The sequence below is a fragment of the Pristis pectinata genome, chromosome 23, assembly GCF_009764475.1.
Source record: "Pristis pectinata isolate sPriPec2 chromosome 23, sPriPec2.1.pri, whole genome shotgun sequence".
Taxonomy (NCBI): Eukaryota; Metazoa; Chordata; class Chondrichthyes; order Rhinopristiformes; family Pristidae; genus Pristis; species Pristis pectinata.
Window position 1 is genome coordinate 1,361,028 of NC_067427.1, and position 18,540 is coordinate 1,379,567.

Genomic DNA, 18,540 nt, shown 5'->3' on the forward strand with positions numbered 1-18,540 from the left:
AACCAAGGTCTCCTATACTCTCTTCAGCTGAGTTTGAGATTGGCACTGCTCAGTAGAAGAACTGGGCTGTTATCCTTGATGTCCTGGCTAATATTTATCCCTTAATCAGCATCACCAAGCAGCAGAGGTTATATAATTTTTGTTAGATTAATGTTAGTGAGATCATTCTGTCTGCAAATTGAGTGCCTATTTGCCTACAAGGGATTGGTTTATGCTTCAAAAGTACTTAATTGACTAATTTTTTTGGGATATCTCGAACCATGGCTGGCACTATAAAAATGCATGTTTATTTCTTTGTTTTTTTTAAATGATGCTTAAGTTACTTCTTTTATTGTTTGCTTTAAAGTTGTCTGTGGTACCTGACCATGATCGCAGAAGTAGGCAGAAGACAAAAACTGTGCCAGACTGCAAAAACCCGGTATTTCATGAACATTTTAATTTGTGAGTATAGTTTAGTTTTACTTGTGGCGGTCATCATTGAGAAATAAACTCCATCTGTTTTGCATATTCAATGAAATCCTAAAATATAAATCTGCTTCAGCTATTTAACCATAATCGCTTGTTTTGATAATATTTTGCCACAGCTAATTTTATTTGCTTCTTTCAATGCTTTTTCCCTCGAGCTGCTCCCAAGGCATCCACTTTGGTCTACCTTTTGTTGGTTATTAAACATTGAGCAACAACTGTAACACTGAAATTCCACATTTTTTGCAGATTGTTAGGAATAACCTTGAATCATCAGGTGGGAAGTGTGTGGCCATAAGAACACAAGAGTTAGCCATTCATCCCCTTGAACCGGCTCCAACATTCAGCAAGGTCTTGGTTGATCATTTACCTCAACATCTTGCGCTATCCCCGTATTCCTTGATTCCTTTAATATTCAGATCAATCCTCCAGGGTATTCGGGGGAAGGGACCTCCAAAGATTTACCAGCAAGAGTCTGCTGGAGGAACTCAGCAGGTTGAGCAGCATCTGTGGGAGGAAAGGAAATGTCCACATTTCGGGCCAAAACCCTGCATCAGGTCAGGACACATTTCTGACCCTCCAGTCTGCAGGCACAATTCCAGAATCTATAGAATTTTGGAAGACGATAGCCAGAGCATCCTCCAAACCCACCCCTTTCAAAACTTCAGGATCGTGTATCATCAGTTCCTTGAAATTTATCCCTTTTCAGGACCATTAACTTCTCTCACAGTAATACTTTATAAAACGTACTGCGTTTGCTTCTTTGTTTGCACTGGACCACGGATCCAGTATTTCTGGGAGTGCTTTATATGTATTTTAAGTTATATCATTGTCTTTCTTGTCTTTCTCATTTCATGGAAATAACCTTTAATAATTCCAGTCTCTATTTTAAAGTATATTTATCCAGCTGGCCTGTGTCATTTTTATTTTATTGTAAATGATAAAGAAGTTCTGTGGCATGTTTCCAGTGCTACTTGCACAGGACTTTTCAGCACAACTTGGTCATGAAAGGCTCCTTACCAAATTTGTTTCTTCTTCTGTGTTCTTCTCAAAGTACAAACTGATGTGTCCAAATTTCTGGAAGACAATTCTGGCTTGGTGTCACCCAGAAATGACCAAATAGATTAATCAGGCATTTCAGCAGAGTTTACTACTGCATATTGTGGTCCAAGTGTGCAGACATGCTGTGATCCTGTGAGGCCTCCTCTATTAATGACAGTTCTGCTCTCAATCCTTCTCCTTCAGGCTGGAACAAGGATAGGGCTCCTGTTATTTTACCATCCACCCCAATTGTCCTCAGGTTGAATGAAGCATCCTCCATCATTTCTGCCACCTTTCAGTTTCGTATTCATTTTTTGGGAACATGGGTGTCACTGACAAGGCCAGCATTTATTGTCCATTTCTAATCGTCCCTGAAGAGGTGGTGATGAACTTCCATCTTGCATCATTTCAGTGCTCCTGGTGAAGGTGCTCACAGAGTGCTTCTGGAGAAGGTGTTCCAGGACTTAGACACTGTAAGGATGAAGGGCCGGTGATATATTTCCACGTCTGAGTGCTGTGTTACTTGGAGAAGAAAGTGCAAGTGGTGGTGTTCCCATCTGCCCATGGCACTTGTCCTACTTGATGGTTTAGGTTGCAGGTGTGGGAGGTGTTGTCAGACTAGACTTGGTGACTAACCGCACTGCATCTTTAGATAGTGCACAATGTAGCCATGGTACCCCAGTGGTGGAGGGAACGAATGATTTGTGTGTCAGTTGGATGTCTGTCAAGTGGGCAGTTTGTCCTGGAGGGTGCACTTCCAGGGCAGTGGAGAGTACACCATCATGCTCCTGAATTATGCCATATAGATGATGGGTAGGCTTTGGGCTATCAGAAGGTGAATCACTTGCCACAGGGTACCCAGCATCTTCCCTTCCCTTGCAGACACAGTATTTATGTGGTGGTGCAGCAGTTTATGGTCATTGGTGATCCCCTGGATGTTGATGTTGGGGAATTTGATCTCATTGAATTTGATGGGTGTGTGATCAGACTTTTATTGGAGGCGGTCACTGCCTGCCACTTGTTATTTGCCTCTTTATCAGCCCGTGCTGGGATGTCATCTGGTTCTTGCTGCATGCAGGCAGGGGTGCTTCATTGCTGATTACCAATTAAACCAAATTAAATGCAGCACATGACCAACCACATGCAAGATATGCAAGGTATGCAAGACAAGTTTTTCACTGTACCTCGGTACAAGTGACAATAATAAACCAACACCAATCCACCAGACAGTGACTTTGCCAATTAACTATTTCTTTATTGATCACGATTAGTTCAAACAATTCAAAGACTCACTACGTGGCACCAAAACAAACTCGATTAACTCTTTGGTTACACACCTCCTTTAGAAGTTTCACAACCTCCGAAGCTCATTGTCTATTCAGACATTAACTGCTCCAGATGAACCAGGGTCTGACGTGCTGAGTTCCTCTCTGAGTCGGAGACGTGGGGTCTTTGGAGTTGGTCTCTGGAGTTACTGCTGTTGGCCATCTCATGAGGCACCTTTTTATACATTTCTTTGGAAACTTTTCAGACATTACCTTGGTTTCATCTGCTACTGTATGGCCAAAGTCAACTCCTTTTCCGCATATGCTTCAGCTTTGTCCTTGGCTCCAGTGTCCTGGGTCCTGCCATCGTGCTGGGTGTGGACCTTCTTATCACTCCTGTCCCTGCCGGCTGTTTAATTATCAACCGCCATTCACGGCTGGGATTTGCTCTGATCCATCAGCTCGGGAATCACTCAGCCCTGCCCGGAGCACACTGATGTGGTTCTTTACTGTGCATGTGGTCCTGTGTTGCAACTGCAGGTTGGTTCTGCATTCCTCATTAAAGCAGGGTTGATTCCCTGGTTGGACGGTAATAGTTGAAGGACTTGCCAGGGTTTGTCCATTATTTAGGTTTCATAGCAAAGTTCATAGTACCATGTAACAGTGCCGAGAGGTACACCCAGATTGAAGGCCGTCATTCATCATGGTATTCTACTGCACCTGTCTTCATGTGTTGAAACCTTGTTTAAAAGCAATTTTCTTATGTTCCCTTTGTGACTTTTTTAAAATCAAATGTTTGTGTTTCTAGAAGAACCATTAACTTTACACAACCTTACCTCACAGTAGAGCCTTTGGCATCTTGCTTTGACTGCCAAGCATTGTCATTCTCACAATGCTTGGCAGTCACTTGCTCTGAGTAATTATTACCAATGGTTTTTTTAGATAGAATAGCAGCCAAATTTCACAATGCCAGTCACTTTGAAATTGGAGATGGAACATATTGTACCCGAGTCCTGGCTGGAACATTTCCTTACTTCACTGAGTAGTAGAGCCACCTAGTTCCAAAGAGTACCTTGGTAGAAATCAGGTTGTGATTCTGGTCAGGACTGATCAATTCCCCTGACTCTTCACTGGAGTTTAGCAACACTGTGACCACTTTGATCACTTTGCACTAAAATGGACTTTTTTTTTGTTCTAATTGTGTTTTCTTGTGAAACGTGTTTAATTTATGTTTAACTTATGCATTTCTTGTGAATGCTGCTTATCTGATGCTCTGTGCCTGTGATCCTGCTGCAAGTAAGTTTTTCATTGCACCTGCGCAAACATGGAGCTGTGCATGTGGCAATGAACTCGACTTTGACATTACAGAGAGATCCAGAGAGATGTCTGCATTGTTAGAAGTGTTGTTTTATGGATGGGACCTCACTGTGAAAATTTCCAATTGAGTGTCCTTACACTGTGAAAATGATACACTTCAAAATCACTTCACTGACAACGCCATGCTTTGGAATTTTGTGAGGTTCTGTAAGATGCTTTGTCAAGGGCAGGTCCTGTCTTACAAGCCTGATTGAATTTTATGAGGATGTGACTAAGCACATCGAGGAAGGGAGAGTAGTAGATGTAGTGTATATGGATTTCAGCAAGGCATTTGATAAGGTACCCCATGCGAGGCTTATGGAGAAGGTGAGGAGACATGGGATCCAAGGGGACATTGCAGTGTGGATCCAGAACTGGCTGGCCCACAGAAGGCAAAGAGTGGTTGTTGAAGGGTTGTATTCTGAGTGGAGGTCGGTGACCAGTGGTGTACCTCAGGGATCTATACTGGGACCCTTACTCTTTGTGATTTTTATAAATGACCTGGATGAGGAAGTGGAGAGGTGGGTTAGTAAGTTTGCGGATGACACAAAGATTGGGGGTGTTGTGGATAGTTTGGAGGGCTGTCAGAGGTTACAGAGGGACATAGATAGGATGCAGAGTTGGGCTGAGAAGTGGCAGATGCAGTTCAACCCAGATAAGTGTGAAGTGGTTCATTTTGGTAGGTCAAATATGTTGGCGGAATATAGTATTAATGGTAGGACTCTTGGCAGTGTGGAGGATCAGAGGGATCTTGGGGTCCAAGTCCATAGGACACTCAAAGCGGCTGCGCAGGTTGACTCTGTAGTTAAGAAGGCATATGGTGTATTGTCCTTCATCGATTGGGGAATTGAATTTAGGAGCCGAGAGGTATTGTTGCAGCTATATAGGTCCCTGGTCAGACCCCACTTGGAGTATTGTGCTCAGTTCTGGTCACCTCACTACAGGAAAGATGTGGAAGCCATAGAGAGGGTGCAGAGGGGATTTACAAGAATGCTGTCTGGAATGCAGAACATGCCTTATGAAAGCAGGTTGAGGGAACTCGGCCTTTTCTCCTTGGAGCGACAGAGGATGAGGGGGGACCTGATAGAGGTGTATAAGATTATGAGAGGTATTGATAAGGTAGATTTAAGGTGCTGGGGAGTAGATATAGAGGAGATGTCAGAGGTAAGTTTTTTACTCAGAGAGTGGTGCATGCATGGAATGGGCTGCCAGCAACAGTGGTGGAGGCGGATACGATAGGGTCTGTCAAGACACTGTTGGATAGGTACATGGAACTGAGTAAAATAGAGGGCTATGGGTAAGCCTAGTAATTTCTAGGGTAGGGACATGTTCGGCACAGCTTTGTGGGCCGAAGGGCCTGAATTTTGCTGTAGTTTTTCTATGTTCTATATTCTATGCTGTAGAAAATGAGAGTTTGTCTTTTTTTCTTTTTCATTTGGATCTTTTACGAGAGTCGTTGGGCAAAACTGGAGACCACCTAACTAAAACTTCAAATGTCTTCTAGTCAGTTTGTCAGCATTTTGTTTCAGCTGCCAGCTTTTTACTGTTACTGTGGTAGTTTTAGTCGGCACCCTATCACACACTGTCCCCCTGTTCTCAGCACCTTCCTTCTCTCCGTAATGTAAAACATGCTTATCTTTTCACTTCCCCTGTTGAAGAAGGGTCAGTGCTACAGAACATTGACTCTGTTCCTCTCCTCACTGATGCTGCTTGACCTGCTGAGCACATCTCGCATTCTCTGTTTGTGTTTTATATTTTCAGTATCTGCAGATTTCTGCTCCACCTTCCAATGCACCTTGCCTGAAAGTTACTGTAAGGAGCGTTATTTTGGGGCTTCCATGTATGCAGATGTAATTTGACAAGCAGTTTCCAGCCATTGACAAGTAGATGCTAGTTGTGAATAAAGCAAGTTAGCCAGGTCATTGCCAAGCAAAGTACGTACATCAAACCCGGCAGATGTAACTGCCACTGAATGATGTTACCAGCACTCTGGACTGAGGAGCACAACATAGGTCAGGAAGAAGGATACAGTGGGGTAAACAGAGACAGGTGACATAGAAAGTGCCCGATCCAGGTGCATCACGGCTTGGTACAGCAACTGCTCTGCCCAGGACTGTAAGAAACTGCAGAGAGTTGTGGACACAGCTCGGCACGTCACGGAAACCAGCCTCCCCTCCAGGGACTCTGTCTACACTTCTCGCTGCCTCAGTAAAACAGCCAGCATAATCAAAGACCCCACCCACCCTGAACATTCTCTCTTCTCCCCCTCCCATCGGGTAGAAGATACAAAAGCCTGAAAGCACATACCACCAGGTTCAAGGACAGTTTCAATCCCGCTGTTATAAGACTATTGAATGGTCCCCTAGTACGATAAGATGGACTCTTGACCTCACAATCTACCTTGTCGTGGCCCTTGCACCTTATTCTCTGCCTGCACTGCACTTTCTCTGTAACTGTAACACTTTATTCGGAACTCTGTTATTGTTTTCCCTTGTACTTCCTCAATGCACTGATGTATGGAATGATCAGTATGGATGGCATACAAAACAAAGTGTTTCACTGTACATGTGACAATAGTAAACCAGTTTACAGTTTACACTCAGTTCAGGCGGGGAGGTGGGGGTGGGAGAGAAGGAAGTACACCCTCCAGTGTTGGTGAGTGAAGGGAAGGCAACTGCCCAGCTCTTTCAATTGAACAACAATTGATCTGGAGCCAACTATCATGAAGTTCACCATCTGTTCAAAGTGAGTAACGTAGAGTTCAACAATCCAAGAAACACTGGCACTTCTGCTGCGCGGTTTACTGGGTTGATCGAAGAATAGTTATTGACCAAGATGCCAGAATAATTCACAAAAAGCTGGAGGAACTCAGCGGGTCAGGCAGCATCTGTGGAGGGAAATGGACAGTCGATTTTTTGGGTCAAGACCATTCATTCCTCATGGACTCCAAGTGAAGGGTCTTGACCCGAAACATCAACTGTCTATTTCCCTCCATAGATGCTGCCTGATCTGCTGAGTTCCTCCAGCACTTTGTGTGTTGCTCCAGATTCCAGCATGTGCATTCTCCTGTGTCTACCAGACTAATTCCCCTTCTCCTCTATAAATGTGCCATGGACTTAATTGAAATGAATGTTGTGTTGTCCGTTTGATTCTTCTTTTGTATAATTCAATAAAGTCGCACTTTGATCATCTTTTCAGAGAGGAATCTCAGTGCAGGGAAAGCATTGCCTCCAGGTGTTGTGCTTTAAAAAGAGACACTTGTATTTATATCAACACACAAAATGCTGGAGGAACTCAGCGGGTCGGGCAGCATCTGTGGAGGGAAATAAACAGTCGACGTTTCGGGTCAAGACCCTTCATCAGGACTCCTGACTTGAGTCCTCCCATTGAGTCCTGATGAAGAGTCTCGACCCGAAACGTCGACTGTTTATTTCCCTCCACAGATGCTGCCTGACCCGCTGAGTTCCTCCAGCATGTGTGTGTTGCTCCAGATTCCAGCATCTGCAGAATCTCTGTGTCTCCTGTATTTATATATCACCTTTCCCAGCCTCTGATTATTTCAAGAACTGTGCAGCCAGTGAAGTAACTGCTGCATGGGAGCTCCCACCAACTGTTTGATAATGACCAGGTTATCTGTTTTGTTTTTAATGATGTTGAGCAGGGACTATAGCTGGGCTTCTGGCGAAACCTTCCCCCCCATTGTTGCTCTGGAATCAGAGAGCAGATGGGAATTCAGTCTAATACATGCAGGACTTAAAATTTAAATAGGGGGAGTAAACTACGACCTACTCCAACAAGCAATATCACAGCGAGTCTGCAGCCTGAGCTTCCCATGTCCCTTGATTCCTGTTGTCCAAAAATCAATTAATCTTATTCCGGATTTAATCAAACATCGACCGGTATCTCAAAGACTTGTGTTCCACTGTTTAAACATAACTGTGATAATGGGAAATTAAGATAATAATGAAATTTGATCTTACCCAAAATGTGTGTTTTCTTAGAAGTGCAAGACCTTGAAAAAGTTTAGTGGACAAGAGTAAATTAGTCATTGTCCAGCTGTACATTCAGAAAACTTTCGTTAAGGTACTTTACAAGGGTTTTGCGAGATTAAAATCATACAGGATTAGTGGTAATCTGCTAAAGCAGACTGACATTTAGTTCAATATTCGTCCACAGAGTGTTAAAGGATTTGGGGATCTTACTGAAGAGATTTACCAGTGATACTGGTGAAGCAGTTTATTCTTAGTAGTTGTTGGTATTTAGGAATGACTTGCAAGCTTTTGAATGATGCCGAGATGTCTGAGTGATTGGATTGAATTGGATGCTCAAATTTTACAAGAAGTCTTTCATATGTCAGAGAAATGGGCCTATATTTGACTAATGAAATTCAACTTTAGTTGAAGTACTGTGTGCTTAGGCAGATAAATTACTTTTTATAGCTTCCAAAATTGTGAGCAACTAAAATCGCCAAGATTCTAGATTGTAATCATAGTGTAAAAAATGAAACACTTTACCTTGCTCTTGTAAAAGACCTTAAATGGTCTGAATTAGTTTGTGGGGGGAGATACATCAGGGACATTTAAGAGACTCTTAGATAGACACATGAATGATAGAGAAATAGAGGGCTATGTGGAAAGGAAGGGTTAGATAGATCTTAGAGCAGGATAAGATGTCGGCACAACATTGTGGGCCTGTACTGTGCTGTAATGTTCTATGTTCTATGTTGTTCTAATTACGATTGTGAGAGACATACACAGGGTCAATGGTCAAAATTTTTTTCCTACGGTAGGGGTATCAGAAACAAGAGAGCACAGGTTTGAGGTGAGAGGAAGGAGTTTTTAAGCAGATGGGAGAGGTAAGTTTTTACACAGGGAGGGTTGATATCTGGAACTCCCTGCCAGAGGAGATGATGGGATCAGATACAGTCACTACATTCAGGGGGCATTGACAGAGACATATAAATAGGCAAGGCAGAGAAGGATACAGTCCTAATGTGGGCAGTTAGGATTGATGTGGATGGGGAAAAGGGTCGGCATGGATGTGGTGGGCCAAAGGGCCTGTTTCTGTGCCGTACAACTCTATAACTCCATTAGAGTATTATGGTCTGTTTTGAATTCCTTATGTGGTGGTTGCTACTGAAATTTAGGAAGGATTTGTTGATGACGTCTTTTAATTCCCTGAAAAGGCTCAAAGACCTGGGTCTTTTCTCTGAGAGGAAATTAGGGATTTAAGTGTGTTTTGATGTACATATGATGGGAGTGTAGCTGTTAGCGTAATGCTTTACAGCGCCAGCGACCCGGGTTCAAATCTGGCTGCTGTCTGTAAGGAATTTGTACGTTCTCCCCGTGTCTGCGTGGGTTTCCTCCGGATTCTCCGGTTTCCTCTCACATTCCAAAGACATACAGGTTAGGAGGTTGTGGGCATGCCATGTTGGTGCCTGAAGTGTGGCGACACTTGCAGGCTGCCCCCAGAACACCCTACGCAAAAAAATGTATTTCACTGTGTGTTTCAATGTACATGTGACTAATAAAGATATCTATCTATCTATCTTATATCCTATCATATAATGGCTCAGCACATTTGATAGGGTTGAAATGAAGGAATTATTTCAAGTACAGCAGGAGTGGCAACCAGAGCATACAGAGTGAAGATAATGGGATAAGGTACATGTGGGAGATGTGGGAGAGCCTTTTTAAAGCTTTGTGTTGCTTTGATGTGTAATGAACTACCTGAAAAAGTTGGTAGAAGCAGTTGGAAGCAACTTTTGAAGAGAACCAGGGAAATTGAATTTCAGTTAATTGAGTAAAATACAACAGTAACCCTGATCTTTCTTTGAAATCTGGTGTAACAACATTGTCTTTCAACAAAAGTTGGGAAAAGGTTGGGATGTAAATGGTCAGAAATCATTTCCCTTGATAAGTCAGGTGACCTGTTTAAGTGTGGAATAAAACAGCTGAGCGACTCATGCCAAGGTTTGTCTCACCAGTGTTTGCTCAGTTATCCTTTGGAGAGTTTGAAAATGATGGTGTCAGTGATGGTACATTTACACCTGGGTTTACCTTGCCTTTACTAGCAGAGTTCCAGAATGCTCTGTTAGAATCGTAGATGCAACGTGAAGAGTCCATTTGGCCGAATAATATTTTGTACTTCCATCTCTTGTCACAAGGGGGTAGTGTTGTTACATCCCTTGGCAAGAAAGCGTGGAACAGTTTTGAGTCAAGTTCCACGATAGAAAATACCGGAAATATTCGACACTGTCTGCGGAGTGAGAAACAGAGTAAACATTTCAGACTGGTGACTTTTCATCACCAACAAAATTCACGTTTCCTTACAACATTAGAAGGAGGCAATCTGGCCCATTGAGCATAATCTGGATCTCAGAGCATTCACATAATCCCACATTTCCTTGTAACCTCTTCTGCCCATTAACACCTCCTCATTCTCCTGTCAATGACCCACATCCCAGGTGATTTACTGTACTCCACCAGCATCGCTGTAAGAGGAAGCCAGAGCACCCACTGGTTACAAGTAGAACATGCAAACTCCACACAGAAAGCAGCAGAGGTTGGGATTGAATTCAGGTCACTGGAATTGTGAGGCAGGAATGTTACAGGCAGCACCCTCTGTTATATCGTTCCCTCATCACCTGATGGAACTTTGTCAAGCGATCCTTTTCCTTGTTTAAGTGAGGCCAGTGGAATGGAAAGTCATGGAATCAGGATCAGGCTTATTATCACCGCCAGACGCCATGAAATTTGTTGTTTTGTGGCAGCATTACAGTGCAAGACGTAGACTTACTATAAATTACAAAATAAATAGTGCAAAAAAAGAATAACAAGGTAGTGTTCATGGATTCGTGGATTGCTCAGAGATTTGATGGTGGAGGGGAAGAAGCTGTTCCTGAATTATTGCGTGTGGATCTTCAGGCTCCTGTACCTCCTCCCCGATGGTAGTAATGTGAAGAGGGCATGTCCCGGGTGGTGAGGGTCCTTAGTGATGGATGTCGCCTCCTTGAGGCACCGCCTCTTGAAGATGTCCTCGATGGTGGGGAGGGTTGTGCCCATGATGGAGCTGGCTGAATCTACAATCCTCTGCAGCCTCTTGCGATCCTGTGCATTGGAGCCTCTGTACCAAGCGGTGATGCAACCAGTCAGAATGCTCTCCGCCGTATATCTGTAGAAATTTGCAAGAGCCTTTGGTGACATACCAAATCTCCTCAAACTCTTAATGAAGTAGAGGTGCTGGCATGCCTTTTTCATGATTGCATCAATGTGTTGGGCCAAAGATATGTCCTCTGAGATGTTGACACCCAGGAACTTGAAGCTGCTCACCCTTTCCACCGCTGACCCCTCAGTGAGGACTGGTGTGTGTTCTCCCAACTTCCCCTTCCTGAAGTTCACAATCAGTTCCTTGGTCTTGCTGACGTTGAGTGCAAGGTTGTTGTTGCAACACCACTCAACCAGCCAATCTATCTCACTCCTGTACACCTCCTTGTTGCCATAGCAATAACACCAAGAATAAAAAACGAATACTGGTGGACTCAGCAGCTGAGGTCATAGGGTTGTAGAGCACAAGAACGGGCCTTTCATCCCACCATGTCCATGCTGACCTTTGCTGAAGTCCATGTCGTTAACATCTACTGCCCTGCCCCTCCCAATCCTCTTGGTCACCTCTTCAAAAAACGTTGTGAAATTCGTGAGGCACAATTTCCCACATACAAAGCCATGCTGACTATCCTTAATAACTCCTTACATTTCCAAATGCACATAGATCCTGCCTCTCACAATCCCCTCCGGTAACTTTCCCACCACTGATGTTAGGCTCACCGACCTGTAGTTCCTTGGTTTGACCTTGCAGCTCTTCTTAAATAAAGGCATAACATTAGCCACCCTCCAGTCTTCCAGTACCCCATCCGTGGTTAACGATGAGACAAATATCTCCGTCAGGACCCCAGCAATTTCTTCTCTGGCTTCCCTCACATATATATATAAGATTGTGAGGGTATAGATAGGTATATATTTATTCTGTGAAGAAACAAATAATATTTCAAATAAATGATCTAGGGAGCTTTGAGAAGCAGAGATCAAAATGATCGAGCAGAAGGCGGGTGAGATTTAATGACAGAAACATGATTTTGCGAGGGAAGATGAGGTGATAATGCAAGAAGATGAGAACCAGAACCCCGAATGGAGGTGGTGGAACGGGTGATGCGGAACCATTATCTGTAAATACTAATCTCAGTGCTGTCTGGAAGATTGTGATGTGCCCAGTTGAAAGCTGAGCTGCTGTTACTGAAGCTACTGTTGAGCTTTGAAGGAATGTAGGAGGTTAAAGGAAAAAAAAATCAGAATGACAACTGACTGGAAGGCAAGATTACACCTGAGGACTGAGGAGGAGTGTGGCGTAAAGCGATCATCCGCTCTGTGTCTGGCCTCCCGTTTACAGGAGTCAGGTTGTGAGCAGTGAATACACTGCAGTGAACTGGAGGGAATGCAGGGTGGAAGACTCTGCAAGAACACACGTCACTCTCCACCTACCCCCAGGTATCTCCTGTCTGGATTTCTGGAATCGTAGAAATCATAGGAGTCCGATTGACCCAGTATATCTGCACTGGCAGTCGTGCACTCACCACTGCGTGTTTGAACCCTTTCCTAATTCAGCAGCAATAACAGAATGCCAATGGAGTTCTGAGTGGTTGTAATCACTGCACGATGTCCATTCCCACCTCTCCAGACTGTCTTCTGCCTGTGGTGTCATCGGGCACACAGGTTCTCAAACGTTCCTCTTCATGTTTCTGCTCTGCTGGCTCCATGTTTGACAGAAATATCATCCACGCTTAGTTACTTCATAGAGTTACAGAGTTATATAGCACGGAAACAGGCCCTTCAGCCCAACTGGTCCATGCTGACCAAGATGCCCCATCTATGCTAGTCCCATTTGCCAGCATTTGGCCCATAACCTTCTAAACTTTTCCAATCCATCTACCTGTCCAACTGCTTTTTAAAAGTTGTCATTCTATCTACCTCAACCACTTCCTCTGGCAGCTCGTTCCACTTGGATACTACCCTTTGCGTAAAAACTTGTCCCTCAAGCTCCTATTAAATCTCTCCCCTCTCACCTTAAACCTGTGCCCTCTAGTTCTTGATTCCCTGACCCTGGGAAAAGACTGAGTGCACTCACCCTGTCTATAGCCCTCTTTGGAAAGTGAGGATTTAACAATCGGCTATGCAAACATATGTGTGCATGTGCACACACATGCATGCACACATGTGCGTACACACACACACACACACACACACACACACACACACACACACACACACCATAGGGAGTTGGATGCATGACTCAGCAGGACAATTTGATTGGTAATTTGGTAACGGTAGCTCAGAAAGATTTTAGAAAGTTCCACATGGATAGAACCTTGGTTCTCAGGATACTGAATACTTCATGTCTCTATACGATAACCTACTCATCACCCTGCTCCATCCCCATTCTGCACCTTGTCCTTTAAATGCTGTATCTCTCTGACATCTGCAGGAAGCATAGGTCAGTGTCCATAAATAGCTGACATTATCAAGCTCAGTTGCTGTGAACATCACCACCTTCTTAATCCGTGTTTACCATGAAGGCCAAGGTTGCTAATTATATTCTCCAAATATCTGGGCACCCCTAGTCTTCATTCTCAGTTTCCCTGATTGTCATCCGATATCACGTGCCATTTTCTCCCATTCCTCATCAATAAAACCACTTCTTTTTATTGTTGAAACATTGCTAACTCCCTCCTCTCATTCTGAAAACATGTGTCTTTTATCACCTTAAACACAGATTTCTTCCACAGTCTCCTTACTGATCTTCTGTTATTAGCTGGCTAGCTTTAGATGAACTTATTCAATGCAGTCTACACACAGGCAAGATGTTAATAGGTCAGTTTAATCTTTCAATTAAATAATGCACTTGTTGAGGGAAGCTGATCTTTTGAGAACGCAACATTTGAAATCAAACTTTCCCTGATAAAACCAAAGCTCTATTTCAATGTGGAACTTTCTTAAAATCTTTCTGAGCTACCAAATTACCAATCAAGTTGTCCTTCTGAATTATGCATTTAATTCCCTAAATGGTTGGTGTGTGTGTGTGTGTGTGTGTGTGTGTGTGTGTGTGTGTGTGTGTGTGTGTGTGTGTGTGTGTGTATACATGCATGCATGCATGCATGTATGTTTGCATAGCCAATATAAGATCATGAGGGGCATGGACAGGGTGAAAGTACACAGTCTTTTTCCCAGGGAGGGGGAGCTAAAAACAAGAGGGCATAGGTTTAAGGTCAGAAGCGAGAGATTTAAAAGGGACATCAGGGGCAGCTTCTTCACAGAAAGGGTGATACGTATTTGGAACGAGCTGCCAGAAATAGTGGTTGAGGCGGGCACATTAGCAACATTTAAAAGCCATCTAGATAAGCCTATGGATAGGAGAGGTTTATAGGGCTGTGGGCCAATCGTAGGCAGATGGGACCAGCTTGCTGGGTAACACAGTCGGCATGGATGAGTTGGTTGAAGGACCTGTTTCTGTGCTGTGTGACTCTAATTGCTAAATTTTCACTTTCTTCAGCTGTCACCCACATCATGCAAGTCTCACACAGTATTGTGCCTTAACACATAGGTTTGTTCAAGCTAAACAAGCAAGTTGGTGCTGCATTTGCCATGGAAATGCAAGATTTGAATTTATACAGTGAGTTTCATGTCTCCAAAGTAGTTTTCAGCCATTTAAGCAATTTTGAAGTCTCCTTTCTAATGTAGGAAATATGGCCAATTTGTGCACAGCAAGCTCCCATAAATGACAACTAACAAGTGGGAGTCTTTTAAAAGAGAGTCAGTAAGAGTTCAGGACCAGCATGTTCCGGTCAGGGTGAAGGACAAATGTGGCAAGATTAGGGAACCTTGGATAACAAAGTCCAGTGAAGGTTTGATCAGAGAAAAGGAAGCATGTGGCACCTTATGGGCAACTGAAATCGAGGTTGTCTCATGAGGAACATCGAGGGTGTAGGAGAGAACTTAAGAAAGACATTAGAAATGGCAAAAAGGGGCCATAAAATATCCTTCACAAATAAAACTAAGAAAAGTCCCAAGACATTGTAGATGTTGTCTACATGGACTTTAGCAAGGCCTTTGACAAAGTCCTGCATGGTAGGTCTGGAAGGTTAGATCACATGGGATCCAATTAGATGCAAAATGGCTTTGGTGGAAGGAGTCAGAGGGTGATTGTAGAGGGATGCTAATTAGATTGGAGGCCTGTGTCCAGTCGTGTGCCTCAGGGATCGGTGCTGTGTCCACCGTTGTTTGTCACCTATAGTAATGATTTGTATGATAATGTTAACATGATAGTAAGTTTGTGGATGACACCAAAATTGGGTGGTGTAGTGGACAGTGAGGAAGGTTATCTGAGATTACACCAGGATCTGGATGAACTGGGGAAGTGGGCCAAGGAATGGCAGGTGGAATTTAACTCAAATAAGTGCATGGTGTTGCATTTTGGCTCGTTAAACCATAACAGGACTTGCACAGTAAATGGTAGAGTCATGGAAAGTGTTTTGGAACAGAGAGACCGAGGGGTGCAGGTACATAGTTCCCTGAAGGTGGAGACACAGGTAGACAGGGTGGTGAAGAAGGCATTTGGCACGCTGGTCTTCATCGGTCAGGGCACTGAGTACAGGAGCTGGGATGTCATGTTGCAGATGTACAAGTTGTTGGTGAGACCACACTTGGGGAACAGTGTGCAGTTCTGGTCGCCCAGCGATAGGAAGGATGTGATTAAGCTGGAAAGGGTGCAGGAAAGATTCACAAGGATGTTACTGGGTTTAGAAGGCTTGAGTTGTAAGGAGAGGTTGGACAGGCTGGGACTGTTTTCCTTGGAGCCTAGGAGGCTGAGGGGTGACCTTGTAAAGGTTTATAAAATCATGAGGGGTGTAGGTAAGGTGGATGGTCACAGTCTGTTTGCCAGGGTAGGAGAGTCTAAAACTATGGGGCATAGATTTAATGTACAAGGGGAAAGATTTAATGGGGACCTGAGGGGCAACTTTTTCCACACAGAGGGTGATGGGTGTGTGGAACGAGCTGCCAGAGGAAGTGGGTGAGGCGGGTACAATCACAAAGTTTAAAAGATATTTGGACAGGTACATGGATAGGAAAGGTTTAGAGGGATACGAGCCAGATGCTGGCAACTGGGACTAGCTTGGGTAGACATCATGGTTGGCATAAATGAGTTGGGCCGAAGGGCCTGTTTCCATGCTGTACCGCTCTATGACCCTATGCTGAGACCAGGAAACTGGAAGCTGTCAAAGTGGCGGATAGCAATAGTGGTGCCACGGTTGTAAGTGGGGACTGAACAAGGGCAGCACTCAGGATGCTGGAGGAACTCAGCGGGTCAGGCAGCATCTGTGGAAGGAAATGGACAGTCAACGTTTCTGGTCGAGACCCTTCATCTGAACCAGGACAGACAGAATAGATTCAAAGTAACAAGAAGTAATTTCTTTGAGGCAAGAGCAGGAGGCAACATTGGATCTACCAGGACAGTCCTGCTTGTAGATTTTGGGAAGAAGATAGCGGTGGACAGTGTGCAGTTAGGGGACTGAGACTGAGACTGGAGGCTGTTTTGGTAAGATCTGAGGAAATGCAGTCAGTGATGGGGTCGTGGTCTACTGGGAGGGACGAGGAGGTGTCTGGGAGCTGACCTTTAGCCTCTGTGGGGTCGAGGTCAGTTTGCCAACAGCTCTGCCCTGTCAGCAGGTTTGATGCCCCTGAAGGACCAACCCCCATCAGGGGCATCAAACTTGCCGACAGAGCAGAGCTGTTGGTAAACTGACCTCAACCCCACAGAGGGTGAAGATCAGCTTCCAGACACCTCCTCGTCCCTCCCACTGGACCACAGTTTAAGATCAGAGGCAAGAGGTTTAAAAGGGACATCAGGGGCAGCTTCTTCACACAGAGGGAGGTGTGTATTTGGAATGAGCTGCCTGAAATAGTGGTTGAGGTGGGCACATTAGCGACATTTAAAAGGCATCTAGATAAGTCCATGGGTAGGAGAGGTTTAGAGGGCTGTGGCCAAACGTGGGCAGATGGGACTAGCTCGCTGGGTACCACAGTCAGCATGGACAAGTTGGGCCGAAGGGCCTGTTTCCGTGCTGTATTGCCCTCTGACTCTGTGGTCCTGAGCTGTAAGCTTGGATCCTGAAGCTCAAAGTCAGGTTTTTGCCAATAAATGTTTAGAAAGAACAGTAATGCCATAAACAAGGACGTGAGTCCACAAAAGGGACAGGGTGTGCGGTGCGTTATTTTTTTCTCATTGTTTGAGGAAGGAAGTGCGATTGAGTGAAGTGACATTTGCTTTGACTGCTTCTTTGTATTTTTGCTTGCTTGCTTTGTGTAAACAAAGCTTCACAGTAATGTTTATCTCTGGTTTTATCTCTGGTTTTATCTCGGTGTCTTTCCGACTCCGCCTCTGGAAAGATTGGTGTAGTGCAAATGTGGTTGCTTGTGGGAGATATGACATTTAATTCAGATAACAAGACTCCTAGAGTTGCAACCCTGGGAAGTTCAATCATTTAGATGCATTTATTAACCTATATGTCCATTGGAAATTTGTGGGATTGATAAGCACTGAAATAAAATACATATCTTTATGTGCATTTGGAGAGTTTTCTCCCCTATTTGTACCTACATTCATCTGTTTTAGTTTGTTGAAGCGTGAGGTTAGCGCTCAGTAATGCAGATGATACTATGTGAGCTAGTTCCATCTGATACTTAGGCAAACCTGTCAACCACAAGTACTTGCATGGACATCACGCAATATTGTTTTTCAAATTAGACAAAGATTTGGGATCTTCAGGGATCTGGCATCCTTCACAAAGTACAGTGACTGATTAGGGTAGTGACCAGTGCAATTGCTGTCAACTGGTCCTGCTTGACCTGTGGCCTTTCTAACGTTCATTCCAATAATGCCTAATCTATAATCCCCAGGCCTGAAGAAATTAATGCAGACACGTGTTTGCCTTTGCTGCTCTCTTGAACGTAGGAAGATAAGAAAAAGAAGCAGGTGTCGGCTGTTTGACTCCTGTTACCTGTTCCTCCATTCAAAAGGATAATAGCTTAGTGTCACTTTTCAAGAACTAACACCATTTAGTCATTAAGATGCAAAAATATATTGATCTATAAATAGAAATCATTTGCAGAGAATTGAACACCCTGCACTTCGGTGATCTGTTTCATCTGTAGAGAAGGATTTCCTTCATAAAACTTATTCAGGATATAATGGTCGAGATTGTGCCGTCCATCTCCATTTACAGCATCTAGCAAAGTGGATGTCTGAACGGTGAATGTAATCCTATTCTGGTTGCTGAATTCACCCACAAGAGCTTCAAAGTTGT

At 44.0% G+C, this 18,540-nt stretch overlaps 1 protein-coding gene across 1 annotated transcript in view; it reads left to right on the forward strand.

Annotated features, from left to right (window-relative positions):
* Window positions 1–18,540, forward strand: part of LOC127582028 (regulator of G-protein signaling 3-like) — a 224,014-nt gene that overhangs the window by 34,506 nt on the left and 170,968 nt on the right. Inside the window, 1 exon segment of the mRNA XM_052036961.1 lies at window positions 347–441. Coding sequence (XP_051892921.1) covers window positions 347–441 — 95 coding nt within the window.